At 48.1% G+C, this 19,120-nt stretch overlaps 1 protein-coding gene across 1 annotated transcript in view; it reads right to left on the bottom strand.

Moving 5' to 3' along the window:
* Window positions 1-1,392: 1,392 nt before the first annotated feature.
* Window positions 1,393-19,120, bottom strand: part of MARCHF3 (membrane associated ring-CH-type finger 3) — a 160,318-nt gene continuing 142,590 nt past the window's right edge. The window contains exons 4-5 of the mRNA XM_069964555.1: window positions 6,461-6,670; window positions 1,393-3,872 (exon numbers count right to left, since the gene is read on the bottom strand). Of these exons, the coding sequence (XP_069820656.1) occupies window positions 3,714-3,872; window positions 6,461-6,670 (369 nt within the window). The 3' untranslated portion in view covers window positions 1,393-3,713. The remainder of the gene's footprint in view (window positions 3,873-6,460; window positions 6,671-19,120) is intronic.

Below are 19,120 nucleotides of genomic sequence, written 5' to 3'. Positions count from 1 at the left end.
CTTAGGGTATGTGCACCCCAAGGAATCCAAGCAGACGACCTGCTGCAGATTCCGCAACTCACGACTGCTTGCTTCTTTGACGGTCCTATAGACTCCATTCTGTGATCAGGCAGATTCCACCGTCCGCCTAAAGAATGAACAGTTTCATTGTTCAGGTGGATGGCAGAATCTGCCTGATCATAGAATGGAGTCTATGGTGGTGGAGAGCTGTGGAATCCATAGCAGGTGATCTGCCTGAATTCCTAAGCGTGCTATCCTCACTGATATATTAAAAAAAAAAAAAAAGTACTCTGCAATTAGTAATTCTATCCAATGTGTGTATGCAGTCCTTAAACAACCATTTCAGGGTGCTTACTGCTCTGCAAGATCTTTGCAGATCCGGGGCAATTTGCAAAATTGAGGCCGCATTCACATTCTGTGTTCTGCACGGAACACAGACATGGAATGCATGTAACGGACTCCCCCTCTGTCCCGGCAGCATCTGTAATTAGATGCTGGGAGTGGGGGAACTGTACAGAAATGAGCCGTGCTGTCATTACAGCGCAGCACATAGACATACAGTTCCCCCACTCCCAGCATCTAATTACAGATGCTGCCGGGACAGAGGGGGAGTCCGTTACATGCATTCCATGTCTGTGTTCCGTGCAAAACACAGAACGTGTAAATGCAGCCTAGTGCCCAATCGTACGATTAACGATTTCAAAGTAACAATTTTTTTATTATAACAATCAGCGTTTAGATGGAACGATATATCGTACGGAAAAATCGTTTTGCGATCGCTTAAGCCTATCTCGCACATAAGTAAAATCGGTGAATGACTGTTTACACAGAACGATCTGCGAATTTTTTACGAACAACGATGTAAGAACATGTTCAAAGATCAAAATGAACGATTTCTCGGTCGTCGTTTGATCGTTCGCTGCGTTTACACGTACGATTATTCTTCCAATTTGATTGTTATCGTGCAAATTCGCACGATAATCGTTCCGTGTAAACGCAGCATTAGATCCATTGATTACACTGGAAATTGCTGGAGCAGATTCAGGTAAAAATAGTATCATAGAGGTGTTGTACAGTGAGGCTGCTTACTGTATGACAGTCAGAAGGCGTAATAGAGGAAAGAGTTTCAGGGAACCTTAGTTCTGACCTAGTACACCCCAACATGTTTGCCAAGTTGGCAGATGAGAGGAATTCCAACTTTGGGGTTGCTGGGTAAGTGGGGATAACTGTCACTCACCGCTTGCTTTGCTACATGCTGCCACGCCTATAGTGCTGCTGAAACAGATAGCATTACAATAGACATTACACTTGGGAAAGCTAACATGCAGTAGAACAGACACCAGGAAAGGCTACGTATAGCTGAAATGCTCCTTTAATGACCTTCTTCTCCACTTTATGAACAATGATACTGAATAGTTATACTTATAAGTCATCAATATAAAAATCATATTTGGAAATGTAATCTCTTTGAAGCTGGGTTCACATGCAGATGATTTCAGGCCCATAGGCATTGGCCTACCGATAAAGTCATATATCCATTGTCTACTCTATGTGGGGCTATGGCTTCATTGTAACCACTCAGCTAGATAGTCACATAACTTATAACCTTGTCATGCTGGACAAAAATAAGTGAATTCTTCAGATTGCTCCTGATGAAAATACCGTCATACAACCCAGAGGATTCAGGCTACAGAGCAAAACTTATGACAATCATTTTATGGAGGATTTATTACTTAAATAATGCACAATGTTATAATAACTCATACTGTATATGCAAAATCATTTTAAAAACTGCTTCAGATGTCCAATACCCCTGTATCCATCTCCCAGACAGTGCTGGTGACAAAGTGTAACATCAGAATCTTATGCCCTCCAATTGGGGAATGGCTGGATGAGTGGATCTGTTAAGGATAAAAAAAAGTCTCTCTTGTTTTTTTTTTTTCTTCTTTTCTTATGAGCAAACATGGCGAGTCCAGTCAGGAGTAAGATCATAATGGTAAGCATCACAGCCAAAAGGAAAGTGGAGGAGACTGAAATGGTTCAGTGTGATAATACGTTATATTCACTCGGCGCATCTATCCTGTAAATGCAAGGCTTGGAAAAAATAGTTGTTTAAAAAAATATTTTAAAAACCATAAATATATTTATACAAAATGTCTTGAAAAAAGGAAAAAGAAATAAGAAAAATGACTGCATATCTTTATGTAAGAAACATACATCACTGGAGACAAGTATTGTGCTAGATTCTTCACTTTTACTATGGCCTGGCATGTCACTAGCACACAGTGGAGGCTGATCCAGTACATAAAGCATGTGGCTGCGTTCACACTAGTGTACTTACTTATGTTTTGAGACAGATCCGTCATAATGTGGGATTCAACTGACACAAAAATTCCTTACAGATATATTTTCCAAAACAAAAAACCCAGAATAAAGTTTTTTTGTAAAAAAAAGAGATAAAAAAGCCCTTTAAAAGGTTATTTGGAAGTGCCCAGTTTTGTTACCAGGGTCTCCAGAATATAAGATGACTACAGGGGTCCTTGTTGCTTGAATCCCAATCAGCTGCAATCTGTGAAAGGATTGGCAGCAAGTGTTGTGTACCCCTACAGCACCACCACAGGGCAAATTAAGAATGACACAATTCTTATTTATATCAGGGGTTTGGGTAGAAAAAGGATCTGCCGAGTACTCCAGACACGTTTTGTATCTGTTTATCTCTCTGGCAGATAGGTGCGGTGCAGAACAAATGGACTCCTCCATTTCCTCAATGTTACCTAGAACACCCTCCCCAAAACAGATTGTGCAACCAATGCGGAAAATGCATCTGTTTTTTAATCTGATCTTCAGTCTGTCTCTTATTAATATAATGGGGAAAAAAACTTTCATAATATAAATCTATTTTCTCCCAGTGGATTGATAGATGGATCAAAAATGGATGCATTTTGTGCTTCAGTTGTTAAACGTTTGCTTGTGTTGTTTAAAAAAGTGCCCCAAAAAGAACATGAATGTGAATGCAGCCCAAAAACAAGACATAACTTACATTACTGAAGTCCATTACTTACACATAAATAACATAAATGTTAGTATGGGGCTGCACATAGACTTTTTGTAGCGTGAGAGCGGCAGTCCATACGAATAGTTGCACCCATACATATAACATTTGCTAGTGATGACCTAGAACAAAAGTCTGTGTAGCCACAGGTGTGAGCAAATAACAGTACATTGGAAAGGCATCTCTCATCACATGTCCTATATTGGCTCATACAGAACTTCATCTGCAAATATCTTGTGCATATATATATATATATATATATATATATATATATATATATATATATATATGGATTCTGCTTTTTTGAAGCTGTAGAAAGGCCTGTGCGAGGCAAAAACATTTTACTAAGAAAAAAGAATTTTGGAGTACAAAAATGTACTTTTACCTTTAATGTCATAAGATAACAAAATAAAAAGTTAAAGGCTGCTGTATTACAGAGGTGTATGTAAGATGCCACCAGCTATATGAACAGGTTTGGCAAGTTAGCAAATACATAATTGGAGCATTCATCACTTAAATTAAAACTGGTTCTGTTGCTCCAGGAAATGAGAGTTACATATCCAAGTTAGGGGGTAACAGTCTCTGGATGAAGTCCTAGTGATAGAAGAGAGAGAGTGCTACAGTGCATGTTGCTGCAAGACAAGTCCCAGGTGATCTCTCGTCACACTATAGTCTCTTTTGAATTTCGTTTGAGAGAGTGCAGTCCCAGCAACGACTGTTGGTTGGAAGGTAAATTGATGGATTTAGGGATCACCAGAATAACCCTCTGATTGGTCCGACGCCATTCATTGTATAATCTACAGTGGTATCTAAATGACACCTGAAGCAGGAAAAAAATATTAAAGTGCTTTAGAAAATATGCTTATTGCAACCAGTACAGTATGTATTCAGTTTTAGCATATAAAATGCCCATTTAGGGCTATACAAATGCTAAGGCATACAAGTCAAAGTTTTTGCAAGAGATGGGCTCCATTTTAAAGAGGATGTACCATCAGGTACACTCTCTTTAAAATAACAAATTAATTGAACGGTGCTGGCACAGGAAGGTGGGTGCCGCGGTCCTTTTATTTGAACCACGGCTCCTGCCCGGTTCCGTGTATGGTGCCGTTCTATTCTTCGTTACCGGGCCCGGTTGAATCACTGGAGGCGGGCCGGGCCACTTCCAGTGGGTAGAAAGCCCCGCCCCTTCATGACGTGGCACCGCCGTTCAATTCATGTGTAATTTTAAAGAGAGTGTACCTGATGGTACATCCTCTTTAAGTCTATGGAGTCTTTCTACTGTAACAAATCGGATCAAATGAAAGTTGGGTACTTTAACAATGCGCCCACAGCGTGATGCTGGGTTGTCACATATGTGTTTTCCCCCAACAGCTACGTGATGTTGCCAGGACATCGGCTGCATTGCATTGCAATGGGGACATGGCTTCCATGGTGTATGTATCACAATCTCAACGCATATGTGGAAACTCTGCTATAGGCTATGTTCCCACACAGTATTTTTGGTCAGTATTTTGCAACCAAAACCAGGAGTGGATTGGAAAAATCAGAAACAATATGTTCACACACTGTTGAAATTTAGTTGATGGCCGGCAAATAATTGTTGGTATTTTAAAACAGCCGCCAATATTTGCCATTAAATGGCGGCCATCCACTCAATTTCAACAGTGTGTGAACATATCGTTTCTGGGTTTTCCAATCCACTCTTGGTTTTGGTTGCAAAATACTGAGCAAAAATACTGTGCAGTAACACAGCCTTAAAGGGGTTATCCAGTGCTAGACGTGGCCACTTTCTTCCAGAGACAGCACTAGGTGTGGTTTGTAATTAAAGCAAATGTACCAGCAGTACAATCGGGTTAAGATTTTCACATGGATAGAGCGGTGCTGGCATGGGGAAGCAGGTGCCACATCCTTTTTCTCAACCGCAGCTTAGTTCCCGAGTATGGGAGCTGCATCATAGAGAGGCGGGGGTTTCCTCCCACTGGGGGTTGGCCAGCCCTCCTCCATTGCTTCACCCCCGGCTGGTGCCAGGAATGAAACGGCACTGTACATGGGAACTGGGCAATGGTTCCAAAAAAGGAATGCGGCATTGGTTTGCCTGCACTGACACCGTTCTATCCATGTGAAGATCTTAAAGAGAACCAATCATGGCCGAAATTCAAAAATTTTTTTTTTGCTAATTAGCTGTACATTTAAATTTTATTAATATTTGCAAATACACTTAATTATTTTTTTAACTGTATTTTTTAGATATACACACTTTACTTTCCTGTCTCGCGCCGGCTCTTTTCAAAAGAGCCGGCGTGAGACAGGAAGCTCCCGTCATGCAGAGTGGCAGCAATGCCGGGGGCGCCGCCATATTGATGACGTCACTGTGCGTTCCACCGCTGGAACGCAAGTGACTAAATTAAGATGGCGGCGCCCGGCAGCGGACAAAAGGATTGGGTAAAGTATAAGATACAGACTGCAAAGGCAGTCTGTATCTTCATAAATAGACAAAATGAAGATACAGACTGCCTTTGCAGTCTGTATCTTATACTTTACCTCATCCTCTTGTTCCGTACAGCAAGGCCGGCCGCCGCCATCTTGAATACGTCACTTGCGTTCCAGCGGTGGAACGCAAAGTGACGTCATCAAGATGGCGACACCGGCCTTGCTCCACCGGAACAAGTGGATTAGGTAAAGTATAAGATACAGCCTGCAAATGCAGTCTGTATCTTCATAAATAGACTTCATAAAGATACAGACTGCATTTGCAGTCTGTATCTTATACTTTACCTACTCCTTTGTTCCGGTGCAGTAATGCCGGGGCGCCGCCATCTTGATGACGTCACGCTGGAACGCACGTGCGTTCCAGCGTGACGTCATCAAGATGGCGGCGCCCCGGCATTACTACACCGAAGAAGAGGATTAGGTAAAGAATAAGATACAGACTGCAAAGGCAGTCTGTATCTTCAGGAATAGACTTAGGGAGAGAGGACCTTTAATAATAGGGACAGTGATTTTTAGGTGATAGGTTCTCTTTAAAGCAATTATACTGATGGCACATTTTCTTTAAGCTCTATTCACGTCAATGGAACTGAGTTACAAAACCTGCAACCAAACTGGAGACAAGAGTGGTGCTGTCTCTGGAAAAAAAGTGGCCATGTTTTTGTAGTGCTGGATAACTCCTTTATGATCAGAAAAATTTAGACCACCAGTGCAAACAGAATACGTCCAGCGTAAATCACAAGATAGATAACACACACAATGGACATATACATTAAGAACTGTGAAAGTACCTCCATAAATCTCCCCCTTTAGTTCTTACTAAATACTTTTGCTGCCTCTTACCTAAACTCGGGGCATCTTACAATATATATATATATTTTTTTTTAACAAAGACTGTTTTGAATATCTCAGAATACTCACAAGTGTCCAAAAGAGGTAAATTGTAAAGAGTGCAACAGTGAGTGCAATAAGTCCAACTGCTTCTAGTCGGCTACTGAAGTGCAGATGATCCACCGCTCCTCGAAGACATAACCATCCTGAAATGGTGGCAAGTGGTGTTATGAATAAGAAGCACACCATATCTCCAAACAGCGTCCTCTTCTCATGCTGGGGGCCAGGATTCCGTAACCACTACATAATGAAAGGGACACAGTAAGATCTCCACAGACTGATAAAACAAATGCAATACAGCGGGGCTAGGGAACTAGGGAACCTTGCCTCTCCACCTAAAGCTTTGGCAGGCCAGGCTTGATGGGAGTTGTAGTTTTGCAACAGCTGGAGAGCCATGGTTCCCTACCCCTGATATACAGGAAACCTTTTTTTTTTAACAATTATATTTAAATATTTGAGATTTTTCATTAAAATTCTAGCTAGTTTTACATTTGTATACTCATATTATTTATCTGTGTAAAATGTAACTAGGAAAAAAAACAGAATTTGATTTATATATATATATAGACTTTTAAAAAATATTATATTCAACCCCAAATCTTCTCAGCGTACCTGCAACACAGTCTGTACACTTATGCGTACCTGTATTCTTTACATGTAGTAGATGACACATTGTCTAATAATTAAAGCATTACATATTGCAACCATGTCAGGAGCTGTCTAAAGGAGAGATTTTCTATAGGGATTTGCTACAGCTCTGGGCTAAAGGTCCTAGCAGAGAGCACTGTGCGAGGCTGAAGGCACCACTTCATACCGGAACGGCATACAGCAGCTGATAACTTGAGTTATTGAAAACAAAAGAAATTTGCAAACATGTAAAACTTCTTTGTTTTTCTGTGGAGTACCTCTTTAAATTAGGTCTCCTGACCAACCAAATTTTGGGAAAGGATGTTGCTTGTTTTAGAAATAGTAAGGAATGGGACACAGAAATATATAATTAAAATTGTAGGGTGCATAAAGGTAAGTATTATTACAAGTACATTCATTTAGTAGACGTGCCTCTGCCATTGTTGATTCGTTGTTACTTTAATGTCTAAGTTACAAACTACCTCTCTGCTCTGAAAGCAGTGGTCTGGCTGGTATAAACATAGATTTAGTATAATATATATATATATATATATATATATATATATATATATATATATATATATATATATAATATACATAGACAATCTATCTATCTGCTATAACTATCTAGAAATCAACCTGACCACTGCAGAGTGGTGGTCAGTAACCTAGACCAGAGCTTCCCAAACTGTGGGGCGCCCCCTAGTTGTTGGTGAGGCACAGCTGCGGAGGCAATGTTCACTATAAGCAGTACAGTCCTTTCCCCGACTGCAACAATCTCTGGTTTAGGAACATTATTGACTCATTTAGTACTTTATTGTACTTGTATTTTAATGTTATACAGAGATCAGGAGACAAATGAAGGGCAAACTGATCAATAGTTTTTATATTTGCATGGGCTTCCACCACAGATGGTGAGACCCCAGCATCCCCTTGGTCAGTCTGGTAACACTCTAGCATCCCCTTGGTCAGTCTGGTAACGCCCCAGCATCCCCTTGGTCAGTCTGGTAACGCCCCAGCATCCCCTTGGTCAGTCTGGTAACGCCCCAGCATCCCCTTGGTCAGTCTGGTAACGCCCCAGCATTCCCTTGGACAGTCTGGTGAGGCCCCAGCATCCCCTTGGTCAGTCTGGTGAGGCCCCAGCATCCCCTTGGTCAGTCTGGTAACGCCCCAGCATCCCCTTGGTCAGTCTGGTGAGGCCCCAGTATCCCCTTGGTCAGTCTGGTAACACTCCAGCATCCCCTTGGTCAGTCTGGTGAGGCCCCGGCATCCCCTTGGTCAGTCTGGTGAGTCCCCAGTATCCCCTTGGTCAGTCTGGTGAGTCCCCAGTATCCCCTTGGTCAGTCTGCTAACACTCCAGCATCCCCTTGGTTAGTCTGGTAACGCCCCAGCATTCCCTTGGTCAGTCTGGTGAGGCCCCAGTATCTCCTTGGTCAGTCTGGTAAGACTCCAGCATCCCCTTGGTCAATCTGGTGAGGCCCCAGTATCCCCTTGGTCAGTCTGGTAACACTCCAGCATCCCCTTGGTCAGTCTGGTGAGGCCCCAGTATCCCCTTGGTCAGTCTGGTGAGGCCCCAGCATCCCCTTGGTCAGTCTGGTAACACTCCAGCATCCCCTTGGTCAGTCTGGTGAGGCCGCAGCAATCCCTTGGTCAGTCTGGTGAGGCCGCAGCATCCCCTTGGTCAGTCTGGTAACACTCCAGCATCCCCTTGGTCAGTCTGGTGAGGCCCCAGCATCCCCTTGGTCAATCTGGTAACACTCCAGCATTCCCTTGGTCAGTCTGGTGAGGCCCCAGCATTCCCTTGGTCAGTCTGGTAACACTCCAGCATCCCCTTGGTCAGTCTGGTGAGGCCCCAGTATCCCCTTGGTCAGTCTGGCAACACTCCAGCAACCCCTTGGTCAGTCTGGTAACACTCCAGCATCCCCTTGGTCAGTCTGGTGAGGCCCCGGCATCCCCTTGGTCAGTCTGGTGAGTCCCCAGTATCCCCTTGGTCAGTCTGGTGAGCCCCCAGCATCCCCTTGGTCAGTCTGGTAACACTCTAGCATCCTCTTGGTCAATCTGGTGAGGCCCCAGCATCCCCTTGGTTAGTCTGGTGAGGCCCCAGCATCCCCTTGGTAAGTCTGGTAACGCCCCAGCATCCCCTTGGTCAATCTGGTGAGGCCCCAGCATCCCCTTGGTTAGTCTGGTGAGGCCCCAGCATCCCCTTGGTAAGTCTGGTAACGCCCCAGCATTCCCTTGGTCAGTCTGGTAACGCCCCAGCATTCCCTTGGTCAGTCTGGTGAGGCCCCAGCATTCCCTTGGTCAGTCTGGTGAGGCCCCAGCATCCCCTTGCTCAGTCTGGTAACACTCCAGCATCCCCTTGGTCAATCTGGTAACACTCCAGCATCCCCTTGGTCAGTCTGGTGAGGCCCCAGCATTCCCTTGGTCAGTCTGGTAACACTCCAGCATCCCCTTGGTCAGTCGGGTGAGGCCCCAGTATCCCCTTGGTCACTCTGGTAACACTCCAGCATCCCCTTGGTCAGTCTGGTGAGGCCCCAGTATCCCCTTGGTCATTCTGGTGAGGCCCCAGTATCCCCTTGGTCAGTCTGGTAACACTCCAGCATCCCCTTGGTCAGTCTGGTGAGGCCCCGGCATCCTCTTGGTCAGTCTGGTGAGTCCCCAGTATCCCCTTGGTCAGTCTGGTGAGTCCCCAGTATCCCCTTGGTCAGTCTGCTAACACTCCAGCATCCCCTTTGTTAGTCTGGTAACGCCCCAGCATTCCCTTGGTCAGTCTGGTGAGGCCCCAGTATCTCCTTGGTCAGTCTGGTAAGACTCCAGCATCCCCTTGGTCAATCTGGTGAGGCCCCAGCATCCCCTTGGTCAGTCTGGTAACACTCCAGCATCCCCTTGGTCAGTCTGGTGAGGCCCCAGTATCTCCTTGGTCAGTCTGGTAACACTCCAGCATCCCCTTGGTCAGTCTGGTAACACTCCAGCATCCCCTTGGTCAGTCTGGTGAGGCCCCGGCATCCCCTTGGTCAGTCTGGTGAGTCCCCAGTATCCCCTTGGTCAGTCTGGTGAGCCCCCAGCATCCCCTTGGTCAATCTGGTAACACTCTAGCATCCCCTTGGTCAATCTGGTGAGGCCCCAGCATCCCCTTGGTTAGTCTGGTGAGGCCCCAGCATCCCCTTGGTAAGTCTGGTAACGCCCCAGCATTCCCTTGGTCAGTCTGGTAACGCCCCAGCATTCCCTTGGTCAGTCTGGTAACACTCCAGCATCCCCTTGGTCAGTCTGGTGAGGCCCCAGCATTCCCTTGGTCAGTCTGGTGAGGCCCCAGCATCCCCTTGGTCAGTCTGGCAACACTCCAGCATCCCCTTGGTCAATCTGGTAACACTCCAGCATCCACGTGGTCAGTCTGGTGAGGCCGCAGCATTCCCTTGGTCAGTCTGGTGAGGCCCCAGCATTCCCTTGGTCAGTGTGGTAACACTCCAGCATCCCCTTGGTCAGTCGGGTGAGGCCCCAGTATCCCCTTGGTCAGTCTGGTAACACTCCAGCATCCCCTTGGTTAGTCTGGTAACACTCCAGCATCCCCTTGGTCAGTCTGGTAACACTCCAGCATCCCCTTGGTTAATCTGGTGAGGCCCCAGTATGTCCTTGGTCAGTCTGGTAAGACTCCAGCATCCACTTGGTCAGTCTGGTAACACTGCAGCATCCCCTTGGTCAGTCTGGTGAGGCCCCAGTATCTCCTTGGTCAGTCTGGTGAGGCCCCAGTATCCCCTTGGTCATTCTGGTGAGGCCCCAGTATCCCCTTGGTCAGTCTGGTAACATTCCAGCATCCCCTTGGTCAGTCTGGTGAGGCCCCGACATCCCCTTGGTCAGTCTGGTGAGTCCCCAGTATCCCCTTGGTCAGTCTGGTGAGGCCCCAGTATCTCCTTGGTCAGTCTGGTAACGCCCCAGCATTCCCTTGGTCAGTCTGGTAACACTCCAGCATCCCCTTGGTCAGTCTGGTAACACTCCAGCATCCCCTTGGTCAATCTGGTAACACTCCAGCATCCCCTTGGTCAGTCTGGTAACACTCCAGCATCCCCTTGGTCAGTCTGGTGAGGCCCCAGTATCTCCTTCGTCAGTCTGGTAAGACTCCAGCATCCCCTTGGTCAATCTGGTGAGGCCCCAGCATCCCCTTGGTCAGTATGGTAACACTCCAGCATCCCCTTGGTCAGTCTGGTGAGGCCCCAGTATCCCCTTGGTCAGTCTGGTGAGGCCCCAGCATCCCCTTGGTCAGTCTGGTAACACTCCAGCATCCCCTTGGTCAGTCTGGTAACACTCCAGCATCCCCTTGGTCAGTCTGGTGAGGCCCCAGTATCTCCTTGGTCAGTCTGGTAAGACTCCAGCATCCCCTTGGTCAGTCTGGTGAGGCCGCAGCAATCCCCTTGGTCAGTCTGGTAACACTCCAGCATCCCCTTGGTCAGTCTGGTGAGGCCCCAGCATCCCCTTGGTCAATCTGGTAACACTCCAGCATCCCCTTGGTCAGTCTGGTGAGGCCGCAGCATTCCCTTGGTCAGTCTGGTGAGGCCCCAGCATTCCCTTGGTCAGTCTGGTAACACTCCAGCATCCCCTTGGTCAGTCTGGTGAGGCCCCAGTATCCCCTTGGTCAGTCTGGTAACACTCCAGCAACCCCTTGGTCAGTCTGGTAACACTACAGTATACCCTTGGTCAGTCTGGTGAAGCCCCAGCATCCCCTTGGTCAGTCTGGTGAGTCCCCAGTATCCCCTTGGTCAGTCTGGTGAGTCCCCAGCATCCCCTTGGTCAGTCTGGTAACACTTTAGCATCCCCTTGGTCAATCTGGTGAGGCCCCAGCATCCCCTTGGTTAGTCTGGTGAGGCCCCAGCATCCCCTTGGTAAGTCTGGTAACGCCCCAGCATTCCCTTGGTCAGTCTGGTAACGCCCCAGCATTCCCTTGGTCAGTCTGGTAACACTCCAGCATCCCCTTGGTCAGTCTGGTGAGGCCCCAGCATTCCCTTGGTCAGTCTGGTAACACTCCAGCATCCCCTTGGTCAGTCTGATAACACTCTAGCATCCCCTTGGTCAATCTGGTAACACTCCAGCATCCCCTTGGTCAGTCTGGTGAGGCCACAGCATCCCCTTGGTCAGTCTGGTGAGGCCCCAGCATTCCCTTGGTCAGTCTGGTAACATTCCAGCATCCCCTTGGTCAGTCGGGTGAGGCCCCAGTATCCCCTTGGTCAGTCTGGTAACAGTCCAGCATCCCCTTGGTCAGTCTGGTAACACTCCAGCATCCCCTTGGTCAGTCTGGTAACACTCCACCATCCCCTTGGTTAGTCTAGTGAGGACCCAGTATCTCCTTGGTCAGTCTGGTAAGACTCCAGCATCCACTTGGTCAATCTGGTGAGGCCCCAGCATCCCCTTGGTCAGTCTGGTAACACTGCAGCATCCCCTTGGTCAGTCTGGTGAGGCCCCAGTATCTCCTTGGTCAGTCTGGTGAGGCCCCAGTATCCCCATGGTAATTCTGGTGAGGCCCCAGTATCCCCTTGGTCAGTCTGGTAACACTCCAGCATCCCCTTGGTCAGTCTGGTGAGGCCCCGGCATCCCCTTGGTCAGTCTGGTAAATCCCCAGTATCCCCTTGGTCAGTCTGGTGAGTCCTCAGTATCCCCTTGGTCAGTCTGCTAACACTCCAGCATCCCCTTGGTTAGTCTGGTAACGCCCCAGCATTCCCTTGGTCAGTCTGGTGAGGCCCCAGTATCTCCTTGGTCAGTCTGGTAAGACTCCAGCATCCCCTTGGTCAATCTGGTGAGGCCCCAGCATCCCCTTGGTCAGTCTGGTAACACTCCTGCATCCCCTTGGTCAGTCTGGTGAGGCCCCAGTATCTCCTTGGTCAGTCTGGTGAGGCCCTAGTATCCCCTTGGCCATTCTGGTGAGGCCCCAGCATCCCCTTGGTCAGTCTGGTTACACTCCAGCATCCCCTTGGTCAGTCTGGTGAGTCCCCAGTATCCCCTTGTCAGTCTGGTGAGTCCCCAGTATCCCCTTGGTCAGTCTGCTAACACTCCAGCATCCCCTTGGTTAGTCTGGTAATGCTCCAGCATTCCCTTGGTAAGTCTGGTGAGGCCCCAGCATCTCCTTGGTCAGTCTGGTAAGACTCCAGCATCCCCTTGGTCAGTCTGGTGAGGCCCCAGTATCCCCTTGGTCAGTCTGGTGAGGCCCCAGTATCCCCTTGGTCAGTCTGGTGAGGCCCCAGCATCCCCTTGGTCAGTCTGGTAACACTCCAGCATCCCCTTGGTCAGTCTGGTGAGGCCCCAGTATCCCCTTGGTCAGTCTGGTGAGGCCCCAGCATCCCCTTAGTCAGTCTGGTAACACTCCAGCATCCCCTTGGTCAGTCTGGTAACACTCCAGCATCCCCTTGGTCAGTCTGGTGAGGCCCCAGTATCCCCTTGGTCAGTCTGGTGAGGCCCCAGCATCCCCTTGGTCAGTCTGGAAACACTCCAGCATCCCCTTGGTCAGTCTGGTGAGGCCCCAGTATCCCCTTGATCAGTCTGGTGAGGCCCCAGCATCCCCTTGGTCAGTCTGGTAACACTCCAGCATCCCCTTGGTCAGTCTGGTAACACTCCAGCATCCCCTTGGTCAGTCTGGTGAGGCCCCAGTATCCCCTTGGTTAGTCTGGTGAGGCCCCAGAATCCCCTTGGTCAGTCTGGTAACACTCCAGCATCCCCTTGGTCATTCTGGTGAGGCCCCGGCATCCCCTTGATCAGTCTGGTAACACTCCAGCATCCCCTTGGTCAGTCTGGTGAGGCCCCAGTATCCCCTTGGTCAGTCTGGTGAGGCCCCAGCATCCCCTTGGTCAGTCTGGTAACACTCCAGCATCCCCTTGGTCATTCTGGTGAGGCCCCAGCATCCCCTTGGCCAGTCTGGTAAGACTCCAGCATCCCCTTGGTCAGTCTGGTGAGGCCCCAGCATCCCCTTGGTCAGTCTGGTAAGACTCCAGCATCCCCTTGGTCAATCTGGTGAGGCCCCAGCATCCCCTTGGTCAGTCTGGTAACACTCCAGCATCCCCTTGGTCAGTCTGGTGAGGCCCCAGTATCCCCTTGGTCAGTCTGGTGAGGCCCCAGCATTCCCTTGGTCAGTCTGGTAACACTCCAGCATCCCCTTGGTCAGTCTGGTAACACTCCAGCATCCCCTTGGTCAATCTGGTAACACTCCAGCATCCCCTTGGTCAGTCTGGTGAGGCCACAGCATCCCCTTGGTCAGTCTGGTGAGGCCCCAGCATTCCCTTGGTCAGTCTGGTAACACTCCAGCATCCCCTTGGTCAGTCGGGTGAGGCCCCAGTATCCCCTTGGTCAGTCTGGTAACAGTCCAGCATCCCCTTGGTCAGTCTGGTAACACTCCAGCATCCCCTTGGTCAGTCTGGTAACACTCCACCATCCCCTTGGTTAGTCTAGTGAGGACCCAGTATCTCCTTGGTCAGTCTGGTAAGACTCCAGCATCCACTTGGTCAATCTGGTGAGGCCCCAGCATCCCCTTGGTCAGTCTGGTAACACTGCAGCATCCCCTTGGTCAGTCTGGTGAGGCCCCAGTATCCCCATGGTCATTCTGGTGAGGCCCCAGTATCCCCTTGGTCAGTCTGGTAACACTCCAGCATCCCCTTGGTCAGTCTGGTAACACTCCAGCATCCCCTTGGTCAGTCTGGTGAGGCCCCGGCATCCCCTTGGTCAGTCTGGTAAATCCCCAGTATCCCCTTGGTCAGTCTGGTGAGTCCCCAGTATCCCCTTGGTCAGTCTGCTAACACTCCAGCATCCCCTTGGTTAGTCTGGTAACGCCCCAGCATTCCCTTGGTCAGTCTGGTGAGGCCCCAGTATCTCCTTGGTCAGTCTGGTAAGACTCCAGCATCCCCTTGGTCAATCTGGTGAGGCCCCAGCATCCCCTTGGTCAGTCTGGTAACACTCCTGCATCCCCTTGGTCAGTCTGGTGAGGCCCCAGTATCTCCTTGGTCAGTCTGGTGAGGCCCTAGTATCCCCTTGGCTATTCTGGTGAGGCCCCAGCATCCCCTTGGTCAGTCTGGTTACACTCCAGCATCCCCTTGGTCAGTCTGGTGAGTCCCCAGTATCCCCTTGTCAGTCTGGTGAGTCCCCAGTATCCCCTTGGTCAGTCTGCTAACACTCCAGCATCCCCTTGGTTAGTCTGGTAATGCTCCAGCATTCTCTTGGTCAGTCTGGTGAGGCCCCAGCATCTCCTTGGTCAGTCTGGTAAGACTCCAGCATCCCCTTGGTCAGTCTGGTGAGGCCCCAGTATCCCCTTGGTCAGTCTGGTGAGGCCCCAGTATCCCCTTGGTCAGTCTGGTGAGGCCCCAGCATCCCCTTGGTCAGTCTGGTAACACTCCAGCATCCCCTTGGTCAGTCTGGTGAGGCCCCAGTATCCCCTTGGTCAGTCTGGTGAGGCCCCAGCATCCCCTTAGTCAGTCTGGTAACACTCCAGCATCCCCTTGGTCAGTCTAGTAACACTCCAGCATCCCCTTGGTCAGTCTGGTGAGGCCCCAGTATCCCCTTGGTCAGTCTGGTGAGGCCCCAGCATCCCCTTGGTCAGTCTGGAAACACTCCAGCATCCCCTTGGTCAGTCTGGTGAGGCCCCAGCATCCCCTTGGTCAGTCTGGTAACACTCCAGCATCCCCTTGGTCAGTCTGGTAACACTCCAGCATCCCCTTGGTCAGTCTGGTGAGGCCCCAGTATCCCCTTGGTTAGTCTGGTGAGGCCCCAGAATCCCCGTGGTCAGTCTGGTAACACTCCAGCATCCCCTTGGTCATTCTGGTGAGGCCCCGGCATCCCCTTGATCAGTCTGGTAACACTCCAGCATCCCCTTGGTCAGTCTGGTGAGGCCCCAGTATCCCCTTGGTCAGTCTGGTGAGGCCCCAGCATCCCCTTGGTCAGTCTGGTAACACTCCAGCATCCCCTTGGTCATTCTGGTGAGGCCCCAGCATCCCCTTGGCCAGTCTGGTAAGGCTCCAGCATCCCCTTGGTCAGTCTGGTGAGGCCCCAGCATCCCCTTGGTCAGTCTGGTAAGACTCCAGCATCCCCTTGGTCAATCTGGTGAGGCCCCAGCATCCCCTTGGTCAGTCTGGTAACACTCCAGCATCCCCTTGGTCAGTCTGGTGAGGCCCCAGCATCCCCTTGGTCAGTCTGGTGAGGCCCCAGCATCCCCTTGGTCAGTTTGTTAACACTCCAGCATCCCCTTGGTCAGTCTGGTGAGGCCCCAGTATCCCCTTGGTCAGTCTGGTGAGGCCCCAGTATCCCCTTGGTCAGTCTGGTGAGGCCCCAGCATCCCCTTGGTCAGTCTGGTAACACTCCAGCATCCCCTTGGTCAGTCTGGTGAGGCCCCAGTATCCCCTTGGTCAGTCTGGTGAGGCCCCAGCATCCCCTTGGTCAGTCTGGTAACACTCCAGCATCCCCTTGGTCAGTCTGGTGAGGCCCTAGTATCCCCTTGGTCAGTCTGGTGAGGCCCCAGTATCCCCTTGGTCAGTCTGGTGAGGCCACAGCATCCCCTTGGTCAGTCTGGTAACACTCCAGCATCCCCTTGGTCAGTCTGGTGAGGCCCTAGTATCCCCTTGGTCAGTCTGGTAACGCCCCAGCATTCCCTTGGTCAGTCTGGTGAGGCCACAGCATCCCCTTGGTCAGTCTGGTAACACTCCAGCATCCCCTTGGTCAGCAGCATATCAGTAGAGGGAGGCAAGTTTGCTGAATGACTGTAGGTGCAAAGAAATTTCACTTCACGAGTTTACTTGTGTTAGTTGGGATGGAAATACCCCTTTAAGAGGTCTGCAACTTCCGATTTGATGTATGAACAAACATTGAAGAGACTTACAAATCATTGTTCTGTTTATCTGAAATAATGTGTAAAATGCTGGAAGTGAACACTAAATGTGAGAGAACAAAGTCACTGGACAATACTGATGTGATTTACAGCATGAATGAATCCGGGAGAAGAGACTATCACTACATGTGATTATATAACACGAGAAACAGAAATAGGATCACAACAAGCTACATGAACTCCTGGACTCCACATCAGTCTGCGCTCCAACAACCAATCACCGCACAGCTTGGTATTCTGCTCCTGAAGAATGGAAGGCTATGTTTACATCATGATCCGGCTATAAGTTGTACGGAAACGTCAGCATTGTGCCACAATGCGATGCCAACATATCTGGACATGGTTACAAGAGCTTGAACATAGTCAGTTAGTGACTACATATGTTCAAGTCATTTTCTAAACATATGCAATTTTTATCTTGTGCTACTGATAAAACTTTTATACACTGGGAAAATAGCCCAAATGTCACTAGCTTACTATGTTCTTACTATGTTACTATGGGCCCGCCTCTGTCCTTGCATGGATATGTCAGCATCCCATTTTGGAAGGATGCCTAGTTGTGTAACATAAGGACAAATCATGATGTGAACATAACCTAAGATGTGATTGGTTGCAACAAAAATAGTTTTATTTTGGATAGTTTTCAGCCCTATTGTTTTTTTTTAAGTTTTACTTTATGGTATTTACTTTGTGGTATAAATTACATGTTAACTATTACTGCAGATCAACAAGATTTTGGCAGTACTGAATCTATACAGGTTTTTTTTTTTTTTATTACTTTTTGCCTGGAGATACACTGGGGTGCAGAGAACATTCACTTAACCATGGATACATTCTTGCCTGCACTTTTGACATAAGGAAGGCTAGTAACTCTGAGTCACACTAGTCTTTTACTGTAATGATGATTTTTGTTTCTCTTTTGTCACATAGCTTTGAAACAATTGATAGCTAAGCTTTGCCTAGGATCTGGGCCTATCTATGTTGAAAAAAAGAAAACCACACACAGACACACAAAACAATAAACAGTAAATGACTATTAAAGAGGCACTGTCGTATTTTTTTTAAAGAAGTCAACGCGGGTTAAAATCGCAGTTTTGCATATACTCTATTTTTATTTAAGTTTTAGGCTATGTTCACGCAACGTATCTTTTGTGACAAGAACAGCTGTTGTTTTCAACAGAAATGTGTTGCACTGAAGTAAATGCAAACAGCGTCCGTTATTCACACACAGTTTTGAACAATGTCCGTTGTTTGCTACAGCCATGGAAATAATTGACATCTCAATTATTTCTGGCCGTTGTGCTTTGATTTCAATGCAATTTTCTGTGCAACAATGGCTGTTGTTTGACACTCACTACAACGAACATTGTCTTTGAGTGCAAAACAACCATTGTCCATATCCTGTGTGAACATAGCCTTAATGGGGGAGATTTATCAAACATGGTGTAAAGTGAAACTGGCCCAGTTGCTCCTAGCAACCAATCAGATTCCACCTTTCATTTTCCAAAGAGTCTGTGAGGAATGAAAAGTGGAATCTGATTTACACCAAGTCTCCCCCAATGAGTTTAAATCAATGTTATATATATATGGTCACTAAGTTTCAACATGCTCCCTATTTGCTGATATTTGGTCTTTACCCTGTTAAAAAAAAAGAGACCAAACCCAGGAAGTCTCAGCCCTTTGCATGCTCACAGATATGGCTTTATAATAATTGATATCCTGAACGCGCACGTAATGGGACAATCATCACTGCACATGTCCACATTCAATAGCAGAGAATCCTGGGGGTGCTTGCATTGTATGGTCAGCTATTCTGTCACACCAGCAGAACCTCTGTAACCACACAGTGACATTATACTGACTTAATTGCATAACAAAGGGAATTGTCTCCTGGTAAGCATGCATAGCTGATAATATAATTAGTTGGCACAGAAGGAGCATGGACCACAATTTGGCTGTATGTACAACATTGATTAAAATGTACAAAAAAAAGTAAAGAAAGTATATAGCAAAACTGCTTGCAATCACAATCCCTGTTAACTTCTTAAAAAATAAATTTTGCAACAGGTACAATTTAAATCCTGTTATTATTTTAAGAACTCAGTATGTTCTCCTATGGGTAGGCAAAGATCTCCTCTGGCTTTATTTGGGTATGTACTGTACGTGGAGGGATTTTGATACTTGGAATTTCCCCAATAATTTAAATGCAGTTTTGC

The sequence above is a fragment of the Dendropsophus ebraccatus genome, chromosome 3 (assembly GCF_027789765.1).
Source record: "Dendropsophus ebraccatus isolate aDenEbr1 chromosome 3, aDenEbr1.pat, whole genome shotgun sequence".
Classification (NCBI taxonomy): Eukaryota; Metazoa; Chordata; class Amphibia; order Anura; family Hylidae; genus Dendropsophus; species Dendropsophus ebraccatus.
This window is presented reverse-complemented; position numbering and strand designations above follow the sequence as displayed.